The sequence below is a fragment of the Leucoraja erinacea genome, unplaced genomic scaffold (genome assembly GCF_028641065.1).
Source record: "Leucoraja erinacea ecotype New England unplaced genomic scaffold, Leri_hhj_1 Leri_705S, whole genome shotgun sequence".
Lineage (NCBI taxonomy): Eukaryota > Metazoa > Chordata > Chondrichthyes > Rajiformes > Rajidae > Leucoraja > Leucoraja erinaceus.
Genome location: NW_026576625.1, coordinates 35,745 through 48,703, shown reverse-complemented (window position 1 = coordinate 48,703; position 12,959 = coordinate 35,745). Strand labels below are relative to the sequence as shown.

The window sequence follows — 12,959 nt, the reverse complement described above, 5'->3', positions numbered from 1 at the left end:
AGGGCATAGCCTCAAGGTGAGAGGTATAATATAGAGGGCATAGCCTCAAGGTGAGAGGTATAAAGGAGCAAGGTTTTTATTTTACAGAAAGTGGGAGAATGCAGTTGAGACGGAAAGATAGATCAGCCATGATTGAATAGCATGGCTCTGTGGGCCTAATTCTGCTCCTTTGAATGTATTTATGCCCTGACATGGGGGGGACTATGTATAAACACTGCCGTAATCTCTACATGGTGAAACCAAAATGGATAAAAACGGCCTTTATTAAAATCTGACAATGTGCACTTTAACCACATGTGATTTTTTTCTATTGCAAATCTCAAATTGCGGAGTACAGAGGTCTTTAAGGATAAGGGGGAAATCTTTTAGGACCGAGATGAGAAAAATATTTTTCACACAGAGGTGGTGAATCTGTGGAATTCTCTGCCACAGAAGGTAGTTGAGGCCACACAGTTCATTGGCTATATTGAAGAGGGAGTTAGATGCGGCCCTTGTGGCTAAAGGGATCAGGGGGTATGGAGAGAAGGCAGGTACGGGATACTGAGTTGGATGATCAGCCATGATCATATTGAATGGCGGTACAGGCTCGAAGGGCCTACTCCTGCACCTATATTCTATGTTTCTATGTCTTTGTCCCAAACATTATGGAGGGCATTGTAGATTCTGCACTCCGTATCTTCCCTTTTGCACCACCTATTGTACTTAAGTTTGGCGATGATGTCTATGTATGATATTATCCCGAGCTGCCAAGTTTTGTCAGAGCATTTCAGTATTCTAGTACCTGAAAATCAGTATTTTGCTGAGGAAATCAGTATTTTTACGAGGTGCCATTTTGCTGAAAAAAATGTTGTTTTTTTTATGTGTGGTCATGCCCATGTAAGTGCACAAGAATGCACAACTTTGCTACCAAATGTCTTCTATGCACCTTACTTGACAGTGTATTCATTGCCATCTCTTTGTATACTTCTGTTTCAACGGCTGCTTCTTGCTTTTACCACCAGACGATGATTTAGAAGCCATTTTGGAAGCCTCCCTCTCCCTCCTTCCTCTCTTTCCCTCCCACTTTCTCCCTCTCTCCCTCCCTCCTTCCTTTTTTTCTCCCTCCCTCTCCCTTCCCGAACAGTCTTGGTGGCCATGGCGCTGTGTGTAAAGATAATGGCGCTCCAGCTGGAAGCGTTATGATTCTGAACCCATAGCGCTGCTCGTTTAAAATCCCACGCGCTAAACTGACAGCGCTGTTTAAACCTCTAGCAGGGCAGGCAGATCAAAGCTCACAAAAATAATCATCCAGACCTTGACATTTAAAATACTAATAGATTTAATCTGCTATAATTTTTAGAGTTACAGTACAGGTGCACAACCTTTTATCCGAAAGCCTTGGGACCAGACACTTGTCGGATTTCGGACATTTTCGGATTTCCGAATGGAAGGTTTTTAGCGTAGATTAGATAGGTAGCGCGGGCGGCTTGAAAAGTCTGGAGCGACTGCCTCCTCCCCGGAGACCGGGGAATCATTGTAAATCATTGCATAAATGTTAGTCGGTTAGTTTGGAGAGATTTTATGCGGTGAAGGGGGAAACTTTAATTCTTAGTCCCCTACCTAGTCGGAGAGGCGGGGAGCGGCCAATGCCTTACCGGGTCGCCGTGTAGTCCCCTACCTGGTCGCCGACTCCCAACATCGCGGAGCTGGGGGCTCCGTCCGGCCCGTGGGCGGCGCCGGTTGTAGCTCCGACCCCGGCAACTCTACCCCTGGCTGCGAGGCGCTCCAAATCCAGCGCTGCCGCGGCCGGACGTCCCAGCTCCGAGAATGTTGGGAGTCGGCGGCCACAGTGCTCCGGAGCTTACCGCACAGCGACCCGGTAAGGCATTGCCCGCTTCCCGCTGGTATCCCAGCGCTGCGACCCCGCCGACTCCCAACATTCGCGGAGCTGGGGCTGCGGGCGTCCGGACGCGGGCGGCGGTGGATTTGGAGCGCCTCGCAGCCAGGGGTAGAGTTGCCGGGGTCGGAGTTACAACCGGCGCCGCCCGCGGCCGGACGCCCGCAGCCCCAGCTGGGAGTTGGTGGCCACAGCGTTGCGGAGCTTATTGCACAGCGACCCGGTAAGGCATTGAATGCTCCCCGTCTCTCCGACCAGGTAGGGGACTAAGAATTAAAGTTTACCCCTTCACCCCCCCCCCTTCACATAAAAGCCCTCCAAACTAACTGACTAACATTTAAGCAATGATTTACAGATGTTTAAGTGTCTCCCCGGTCTCCGGGGAGGAGGCAGCCGCTACAGTAGTACAGACCTGGGTTGACCATGGGTCGTTTCGGGTCAAGTTTGGCGCCAAACGCGAGCTTTGGTGTGCAGGCGACATCCTGAAAAAATGGCCGGTTTTCGTAGTTTTTCGGTTTCCGGAACACTGATAAAAGGTTGTGCACCTGTATGACTTTTTATATCCTTGCATTTTTTAAGCAGCAAGCTGAAACAGGAAGGTACAAATGCTGGAGAAACTCAATGGGTGAGGCAGCATCTATGGAGCGATGGTAATAGGCGACGTTTCAGGCCGAAACCCTTCTTCAGACTGATGATAAAACAGGAAGTTGGGCTGATTTTAAAAAATCAGTATTTTACAACGCAAATCCGTACTTCTGATCGCATTTCCGTACAAAATATGGAAAATCCGTACTACTTGGCAGCTCTGTATTATCTGATCTGTTTGGATAGCAAGCACCAATAATCCTACAGCGAGCAAGATAGTCCACTCGACCAAAAAGACGTAGAACGGTCACGGGCAGATTCATGGGTCATTTTCAGCCCCATTTCCGTAACCAGCTTCCGTCTCCGCACCAAAGATCCCGTAGGATAATAGAGCGGAGACGGAAGCCGGTTACGGAAACATCCTCGTAAAAATAAAAGTTATTTGGTAAAAATCTTCTCCTCATTTTCAGAATTATAATTTATTAACACAAACTGTTCCCCCCGTAATGTTGATTACACTGCGAGTCGGGTCGGGTCCGGTTACTAAAATGGATGAAAAAAAGGCCCACGTTCCGCTCCGTTGCGTACTACACGTCAGCCCATTGCATTTAGCAGGAGTGGTTTATCTTGCATGACTCTGCTTTTCACGGTACCTCAGTGCAAGTCACAATAATTAATCTGAACCTGAAGTGAGTATGGCCCTCAGTGCCAACACTTACATATGGTCAGCTTTTCCAGTTTGGAGAACGTATTACTCAAATCTTTTCCAATTCGCCTGCAAAGAAACACAAAATTTCATGACAACACATTTATTCAGCTGCACGAAAACGCAAGAGTTTCAGTAAGAAGCCACAAAGTGCTGGTGTAACTCTGCGGGTCGGGCAGTATCTCTGGAGAACACGGAGAGGTGATGATTCAGGTCGAGACTCTCAGCCTGAAGAAGGGTCTCGACCCGAAACGTCACCTATTCATTTCCCCCAGAACTGACTCACTGGAGCAGCACCTCATATTTTGCTTGGGTAGTTTACACCCCAGCGGTATGAACATTGACTTCTCCAATTTCAGGTAGTCCCTGCTTTCTCCCTCTTTCCCCTCCCCTTCCCAGCTCTCCCACAGCCCGCTTTCTCCGCATCTTCCTTTCTTCTTCCCCCCCCCACATCAGTCTGAAGAAGGGTCTCGACCCGAAACGTCGCCTATTTCCTTCGCTCCATAGATGCTGCCTCACCCGCTAAGTTTCTCCAGCTGGAAACGAGAGATACAGAAGGTGCAAAGGACAAATGAATGAAAGATATGCAAAAAGCCACGAGGATCAAGGCAAGGTGGAGCCCACAATGGTCCGTTGTTGGCTGTGGAGAAGGTTACACAGGCAGTGAAACCGGTACAACGAACTGGGAAGGGGGAGGGGATGGAGAGAGAGGGAAAGCAAGGGCTACTTGAAGTTAGAGAAGTCAATGTTCATACCGCTGGGGTGTGAGCTTCCCGAGCGAAATATGAGGCGCTGTTCCTCCAATTTGTGTTGGGCCTCACTCTGACAGTGGAGGAGGCCCAGGACGGAAAGGTCGATGTGGGAATGGGAAGTTTTTGGCAACCACGCAGGTCAAGGTGGACTGAGTGATCCTTTCGCTGAACACCTTTGCACAGAAGGCCTTGACCCACGTGATCTCCCGGTTGCCAAACACTTTAATCCCTGTCTGACATAACCCAGGGGTGACAATACTCACTTGGCCATGATTGTGAATTCGCTCTGTTGCCGCATGGTGTTCAGGTGAGGCTTGTTCACCTGTAATCCATTCTGAAAGTGAAAGAAGGGCGGCATTAAGAAACATCGCTGGCAATCCCTCCCCCTCTTCTCCGTGGCGCCTTCATCAAATTCCCTCCCAATACATTTCTAAACGGCAGAGAACTCTTTGAGGTGGTACAGCGGGTGGAGGCGCTGCCTCACAGCGCTAGAGACACGGGTTCAATCCTGACCTCGGGTGCTGTGCGTGTGCATGCGCGCGTGCGTGCGGAATTTGCACGTTCTCCCTGTGGCCGTGAGGGTTTCGTCCAATCTTCTCCCACATAATAATAAATAATAATAATAATAATAAATTTATTTATAGAGCACTTTAAAAACAAAGATAGCTGCAACAAAGTGCTGTACATCACTAATCATTGACAAAAAAGTTAACACACACCAAAAATAACAATCAAAAGAAATAGTAGGAAAAGACATGTGAAATAAAGAAACATCAAAAACACCACAAACAGAAGCAAAGCCTCAGGCATGGTCAAAAGCCAGGGAGTACAAATGTGTTTTAACACTGGATTTGAAGACGTTTGGGTTAATTAACTATAGGTTAGTCGACCCTCTGTAAATCGCCCCGACTGTGCAGGGAGTGAATGAGAAAGTGGGATAGCATAGAACTCGTGTGTGAATGGGTGATCGATGGTCAGCCTGGACTTGGTGGGTCGAAGGGCCTGTTTCCGTGCTGCATCTTTCAATCCTTAGTGCATAAAATCATGAGGGGCTTGTACACTCTGGAGTTTAGAAGGATGAGAGGAGTTCTTATTGAAACATATAAGATTATCAAGGGGCTAGAGGCAGGTAACATGTTCCCGATGTTGGGGGAAGTCCAGCACCAGGGGCCACACACAGTTTAAGAATAAGGGGTAAACCATTTAGAAAGGAGATGAGGAAACACTTTTTTTACACAGAGAGTGGTGAGTCTGTGGAATTCTCTGCCTGGTGGAGGCCGGCTCTCTGGATTGTTTCAAGAGAGAGAGCTAGACGGGGCTCTTAAAGATAAAGGAGGCAGGGGATATGGGGAGAAGGCATGAACGGGGTACTGATTGGGGATGATCAGCCATGATCACATTGAATGGCGGTGCTGGCTCGAAGTGCCGGATGGACTACTCCTGCACCTATTGTCTATAGTGAATAGAGAGGGTATTTCACCCAGGAGGACCCAGAGCCTTTTGCCCAGAGTAGGAGAATGACATAGGTTTAAGATGAGGGGGAAAAGGTGATCCGAAGGGCAAGTTTTTTAATGCCCCGTCTGTGGTGGGTGCCTGGAACGCGCTGCCAGGGGGGGTGGTGGTGGAGGCAGATAGGACAGTGGCATTTCAGAGGCTTTTAGATCGGTACATGAATATGCAGGGAATGGACGGATATGTTTCACATGGACATCATGGGCCAAAGGGCCCGCTCCTGTGCCGGGCTCTTCTCTGCTCTACGATCTTGTGCATCTTGTGCAAGGGATCGCATTAACAGTGGGCCCAAGTGCACATTATCAGTCCGAGACTAATAAGAAGAATCTGAGGGGTAACCGTTTCACACAAAGGGTGGTGGAGATATGGAACGAGCTGCCAGAGGAGGTGGACACAAAATGCTGGAGCAACTCAGCGGGACAGGCAGCATCTCTGGAGAGAAAGAATGGGTAACGTTTTGGGTCGAGACCCTTCTTCAGACTTCTCAATCTCCACATTTTCCTTGATCTCCATTCCCATTGAACTGTTTTCACACCTCACACTTCCTTATCTATGTATCTCTCCCCCCCCTCCGACTCAGTGTGAAGAAGGGTCTCGACCAGAAACGTCGCCCATTCCTTCCCTCCAGAGGTGCTGCCTGTCCCGCTGAGTTACTCCAGCATTTTGTGTCTATCTTCGATTGAAACCAGCACCTGCAGTTCTTTCCTACACACATTTTGCCAGAGGAGGTAGTCGAGGCAGGGACTATCCCAACGTTTAAGAAGCAATTAGACAGGTACAGAGATGGAACTAGTTGGAGGGATATGGGCCAAACGCAGGCAGGTGGGACTATTGTAGATGGGACATGTGGGCCGGTGCGGGCAAGCTGGGCCGAAGGGCCTGTTTCCACTGTATCTCTGTGTGACATTAATTGAGTGAAAGCATTCTTGGCCAAGCACCTCCACCATTTAGAAACATAGACAATAGGTGCAGGAGTAGAGGCCATTTGGCCCTTCGAGCCTGCACCGCCATTCGATATGATCACCCAACTCAGTATCCCATCCCTGCCTTCTCTCCATACCCCCTGATCCCTTCAGCCACAAGGGCCACATCTAACTCCCTCTTAAATATAGCCAATGAACTGTGGCCTCAACTACCTTCTGTGGCAGAGAATTCCACAGATTCACCACTCTCTCTGTGTAAAAAATGATTTTCTCATCTCGGTCCTAAAAGACTTCCCCCTTATCCTTAAACTGTGTGACCCCTTGTTCTGGACTTCCCCCACAGCGGGAATAATCTTCCTGCATCTAGCCCGTAAGAATTTTGTACGTTTCTATAAGATCCCCCCTCAATCTTCTAAATTCTAGCGAGTACAAGCCCCACACACTTTAAACCCTTCCCTCCACAAAGTAGAAGCCCCTCTCTTTAGCCCCACCTCACCTCCCGCCATCGTACGTTCCCACCAGAAGCAGCCGAATGCTCACCTGTCTGTTCTGCATGGACTTGCAGGCAGCGAAGAACTCCTGCGTGCGGTCGCGGCAAGACATGATGTCGTCCTTGAAGGTAAGCGTTGGGGGGGCGGAAGAGGCAGAGAGTGCAGGGAGGGAGGAGGAGGAGGAGAGTACTTGAGTCTGTGTCGGCCCGAGGTACACTCCCTGCTCAGTACTGGAGGGACCGTGCCGTCTTCGTGTATTCATCGAGGCTCATAACCTCTGCCTGCAAGTGAGAAGAGAACCAGAACACGGGTTAGAGCCAGAGTCACACAGTGTGCAAACAGAGCCCATCAGCCCAACTTGCCCACACCGGCCAACATGCCCCATCGACACTAGTCCAACCCCGAGTCACACAGTGTGGAAACAGGCTCATCAGCCCAACTTGCCCACACCGGCCAACATGCCCCATCTACACTAGTCCAACCCTGAGTCACACAGTGTGCAAACAGAGCCATCAGCCCAACGTGCCCACACCGGCCAACATGCCCCATCTACACTAGTCCAACCCAGAGTCACACAGTGTGCAAACAGGCTCATCAGCCCAACTTGCCCACACTGGCCAACATGCCCCATCTACACTAGTCCAACCCCGAGTCACACAGTGTGCAAACAGGCTCATCAGCCCAACTTGCCCACACCGGCCAACATGCCCCATCTACACTAGTCCAACCCAGAGTCACACAGTGTGCAAACAGGCTCATCAGCCCAACTTGCCCACACTGGCCAACATGCCCCATCTACACTAGTCCAACCCCGAGTCACACAGTGTGCAAACAGGCTCATCAGCCCAACTTGCCCACACCGGCCAACATGCCCCATCTACACTAGTCCAACCCCGAGTCACACAGTGTGCAAACAGGCTCATCAGCCCAACTTGCCCACACCGGCCAACATGCCCCATCTACACTAGTCCAACCCCGAGTCACACAGTGTGCAAACAGGCTCATCAGCCCAACTTGCCCACACCGGCCAACATGCCCCATCGACACTAGTCCAACCCCGAGTCACACAGTGTGCAAACAGGCCAATACATTTTTGCAAATGTAGGAGGAAAACGGCCCGTTTCAATGCTGTATTCATAAGTTCTGACTCCCACTAGTGGAAACATCCTCTCCATGTCCACTCTATCCAGGCCTTTCATTATTTGGTAAATTAAGTTTCTAATGAGCCCCCCCTCATTCTTCTAAACTCCAGCGAGTAAAGGCCCAGTGGTGTCAAACACTCATCATACGTTAACCCACTCATTCCCGGGATCATTCTCACAAACCTCCTCTGGAGCAGAGGCCAGCATATCCTTCCTCAGATCTGGGGCCCAGAAACTGTTCGCAATTTAATTGTGCTCGAAGAAAGGGTCTCGAGCCGAAACGTCACCCATTCCTTCTCCCCAGAGGTGCTGCCTGTCCCGCTGAGTTACTCCAGCATTCTGTGTCTAACTCCACTTTCATTGTTACATAGTGGATATACGTGACCATGGCCTAAGGTGGGCTATTGCTGCTTAGATGTGGGCAACTAAACTGAGAGAGAATACCAAGGTCTGAGAATGGTACTTGCGATGAGGGACACGGGACGTGAGGACCGTTCTTCAAGAAGAGCGAGAACATTCAATATTATATCCCGTCTACGGGTACTGTCTGTACGGAATTGTACATTCTCCCTGTGACTTCGAGATGGAAACATAGAAAATAGGTACAGGAGTAAGCCATTCAGCCCTTCGAGTCACAATTAGTTTTCATTTAGTTTAATTTGATGCCAAAGTATCTGGTTTTGGGGACTGGATAAATTGCAGTCATACAGCGTGGAAACAGGCCCTTCGGCCAAAATTGACCAATACTGACCAACATGGCCCATCCACACTAGTCCCACTGGCCCACTGTCCTCTTAGACAATAGACAATAGGTGCATGAGTAGGCCATTCAGCCCTTCGAGCCAGCACTGCCATTCAATATGATCATGGCTGATCATCCCCAATCAGTATCCCGTTCCGGCTTTCTCCCATATCCCTTAGCCCCAAGAGCTAAATCTGACTCTCTTGAAAACATCCAGTGAATTGGCCTCCACTGCCTTCTGTGGCAGATAATTCCACAGATTCACAACCCTCTGGTACAGATGGTTACAGAATACTATGTTTACTTAAGATGGGTCTTGACCCGAAACGCCACCTATTTCTTTGCTCCAGAGCTGATGCCTGACCCGCTGAGTTACTCCAGCATTTTGTGTCTATGTTCATGTATCTGTTATGTTGTTATCTGTATTGCTGCTGCAAGGATTGCATAGTTCCTATCCGGGAAATATCACAATAAAACACTCTTGAATCTCCTCGACTGGTTTTATTTTAATCCCCCCCCCCCCCAGTAATTTTCTGATTTATTTTAATTTTAATTGTAATAATTTATTTTAAAGTTTTGACTTTAAGTTTCTGAAATTTCCTCGTCTATTTCCTTGGGGATAATGGGATACATTTGAACGTGTCCGAGATTACCCTAGATAGATGCAAAAACCTGGAGTAACTCAGCGGGTCAGGCAGCATCTCTGGAGAAAATGGATGTCTGACCCGCAACTTATCTTTCATCATTTGTCCTTTGCACCTTCTGTATCTCTCCTTTCCCTTTCCCCTCACTCTCAGTCTGAAGAAGGGTCTCGAATGAGCCACGGTAATCAAGGCAAGGTGGAGCCCACAATGGTCCGTTGTGACCAATGGCCTCGTCAGATCCTGGTGAACTTCTACCGCTGCACCATCGAGAGCATCCTTACCAACTGCATCACAGTATGGTATGGCAACTGCTCTGTCTACGACCGGAAGGCATTGCAGAGGGTGGTGAAAATTGCCCAACGCATCACCGGTTCCTCGCTCCCCTCCATTGAGTCTGTCCAAAGCAAGCGCTGTCTGCGGAGGGCGCTCAGCATCGCCAAGGACTGCTCTCACCCCAACCATGGACTGTTTACCCTCCTACCATCCGGGAGGCGCTACAGGTCTCTCCGTTGCCGAACCAGCAGGTCGAGGAACAGCTTTTTCCCGGCGGCTGTCACTCTACTCAACAACGTACCTCGGTGACTGGCAATCCCCCCCCCCCCCCCCCCCCCCCCGGACACTTATTATTATTTTATTCAAATCGTTTGCTATGTCGCTCTTCAAGGGAGATGCTAAATGCATTTCGTTGTCTCTGTACTGTACACTGACAATGACAATTAAAATTGAATCTGAATCTGAATCTGTTGGCTGTGGAGAAGGTTACACAGGCAGTGAAACCCAACAGGACAACAGTGAAACTGGTACAACGAACTGGGCGGGGGAGGGGACGGAGAGAGAGGGAAAGCAAGGGCTACTTGACGTTAGAGACGTCAATGTTCATACCGCTGGGGTGTGAGCTGCCCAAGCGAAATATGAGGTGCTGTTCCTCCAATTTGCAGTGGGCCTCACTCTGTCAGTGGAGGAGGCCCAGGACAGAAAGGTCAGTGTGGGAATGGGAAGGGGAGAAAAGTATTTCTTCCCTCCAAGGATAGGGGACGGTGGGAATTTTCTGTCCAAGAGGCTCATCTGCTGTGTCAAGGAATACGGAATTTTATGCTTTGATGGGAATCAGGGATGTGAAGTTGGGGCCGGATAATGGCACATAGGTGAAAGATTGTCGATGATCTTAGTAACTGATAGATGCTGGATAGCCCAATCCTGCACTAGAATCATTAATTAAACTCTTCAACTAAAACAATTAGTATATTCAGCACAACACAGAGGCCACACTGAGTATGAAGAAAGTCCCGACCTGAAACATTGTCTGTTCATTCCATCAACAGATGCTGCCTGACCTTAGTTTAGTTTAGAGATACAGCGTGGAAACAGGCCCTTCGGCCCACCAAGTCCGCGCCAACCAGCGATCTCCGCACACTAACACTATTCCACACACATTAGGGATCATTTACAATTTTACCGAAGCCAATTAACCCATGTCTTTGGAGTGTGGGAGGAAACCGAAGATTTCGTAGATAAACCCACGCAGGTCACGGGGAGCACGTACAAACTCCATACAGACAGCACCCGTAGTCGGGATCGAACCCGCATCTCTGATGCTGTGATGCAGCAATTCTACCGCCTTGCCACCCTGCCAAGTTCCTTGCGTAGACATAAAATGGTGGAGTAACTCAGCGGGACAGGCAGCATCTCTGGAGAGAAGGAACGGGTGACATTTCGGGTGGAGAAGGGTCTCGACCCGAAACGTCGCCCATTCCTTCTCTCCAGAGATGCTGCCTGTCCCGCTGAGTTACTCCAGCATTTTGTGTCTTTCTTCGACTTAAACCAGCATCGCAGTTCAAGTCGTCAAGTTTATTGGTCACATACACATACGAGATGTGCAGTGAAATGAAAAGTGGCAATGCTCGCGGTCTTTGTGCAAAAAGACAAACAACCAAACAAACTACAAACACAATCACATATTCTTTTACATATTAAATATTGTGGGCAGAAGGACAAAGGTTCAGTAAAGTTAGTCCCTGGTGAGATAGGAGTTTACAGTCCGAATGGCCTCTGGGAAGAAATGCCTCTCAACCTCTCCGTTCTCACAGCATGGGAACAGAGGCGTTTGCCTGACCGTAGCAGCTGGAACAGTCCGTTGCAGGGGTGGAAGGGGTCTCCCATGATTTTATAGGCCCTGGAGTTGCACCTCCTGATGTATAGTTCCTGCAGGGGGGCGAGTGAAGTTCCCATAGTGCTTTCGGCCGAACGCACTACTCTCTGCAGAGCCTTCTTGTCCTGGGCAGAGCAATTCCCAAACCAGATGGTAATATTTCCGGACAAGATGCTTGCCAAGTTCATTCCTACACAAGTTCCTCGGGTAGTTTATGTTTATAGAATCCAGCAATTTGGCGTCAAGGACAAACAGAATTTGTACAAAGTGAATGGAATTTACCCGAATGCACATAATGCCAGGACATAGAATGGGAACAAACCTGGAATGGGACTCTTGAGCCTCTAAGATGAATAATGGAAGGTGCACTACAAATACGTCACTGCCAATCAGTCCAACTGGGATTAATCCTTTAACCGATACAGTTCCATGTTTTACGGGATACTCAAACCAGGAAATCAGCTACAAAGTTCCTTTGGTATTGTTCTCCCAACATGCATCACACAAAAAAAAAATCCTATCTCTGCCCAGCTGACACCACCATAAAAGTATCATTTCAAGGTTTTTCTGATTAAAGCAGGTCTCTGAATGACAAGTGCTTTGTGAATCTGTCATTGCAGAAAGATGTGAAAGTGGTCGGCACAGTGGCAAAGCTGGTAGAGCCACTGCCCCGCAGTGCCAGAGAACCAGCCTCGATCCTGTGCTTCTGTCTGTGTGGAGTTTGCACGTTCTCCCCCCCCCCCCCCCCCCCCCCCCCCGTGGGTGGTGGGCTTTCCTCCGGGTGTTCCGGTCTCCTCCCACATCCCAAAGACGTGCGGGATTGCAGGTTAATTATCCCTCAGTGTGTGGGGAGTGGAGGAGAGAGTCGTCATCATCATCATCGTAAACATCAGTGCTATGTACGACAGTGATCGCAACTGCTACTGAAGTGTGGCTCGCTAGGAGCACATCCGCCCTTTGACAGGTCTTGTTTTTGGTCATGCTGGGGGTCCACAGCCCCCTCCTCACCTGGCAAACCAGGTGGGGGAGACAGTTTAGTCGCCGACTATCCGACCATGGAGTAGGTAGCACGGGATTACATGGTACACGTGGCTGGGGGAACTCCCTCTGACCTGACCTAATGGCGGGGGGGGGGGGTTACGGGACGACGACTGCCTTATGGAAAATGTATAGTCGCACTGAAAACTGTTCCACAAGCCCTGCCACAGAATGCAAACTTATCAGCAATGTCAAAGACACAATTCATCTTAACAAGAGACAACTAGTTTAGAAGAACATGTCAAAGTAGCGAAACAAACAGGGTGAAAGCACCATGTAATCCAAAGATAGACACAAAAAGCTGGAGTAACTCAGCGGGTCAGGCAGCATCTCAGGAGAGAAGGAATGGGACGTTTCGGATCGAGACCCGTCTTCAGACTGAGACCCAAAACGTCACCC

The 12,959-nt window shown here is 49.2% G+C and overlaps 1 protein-coding gene across 1 annotated transcript in view; it reads right to left on the bottom strand.

Annotated features, from left to right (window-relative positions):
• stx5a (syntaxin 5A) overlaps positions 1 to 12,959 on the bottom strand; it is a 45,463-nt gene that overhangs the window by 17,389 nt on the left and 15,115 nt on the right. The window contains exons 2-4 of the mRNA XM_055631279.1: positions 6,895 to 7,126; positions 4,183 to 4,253; positions 3,181 to 3,236 (exon numbers count right to left, since the gene is read on the bottom strand). Of these exons, the coding sequence (XP_055487254.1) occupies positions 3,181 to 3,236; positions 4,183 to 4,253; positions 6,895 to 7,107 (340 nt within the window). The 5' untranslated portion in view covers positions 7,108 to 7,126. The remainder of the gene's footprint in view (positions 1 to 3,180; positions 3,237 to 4,182; positions 4,254 to 6,894; positions 7,127 to 12,959) is intronic.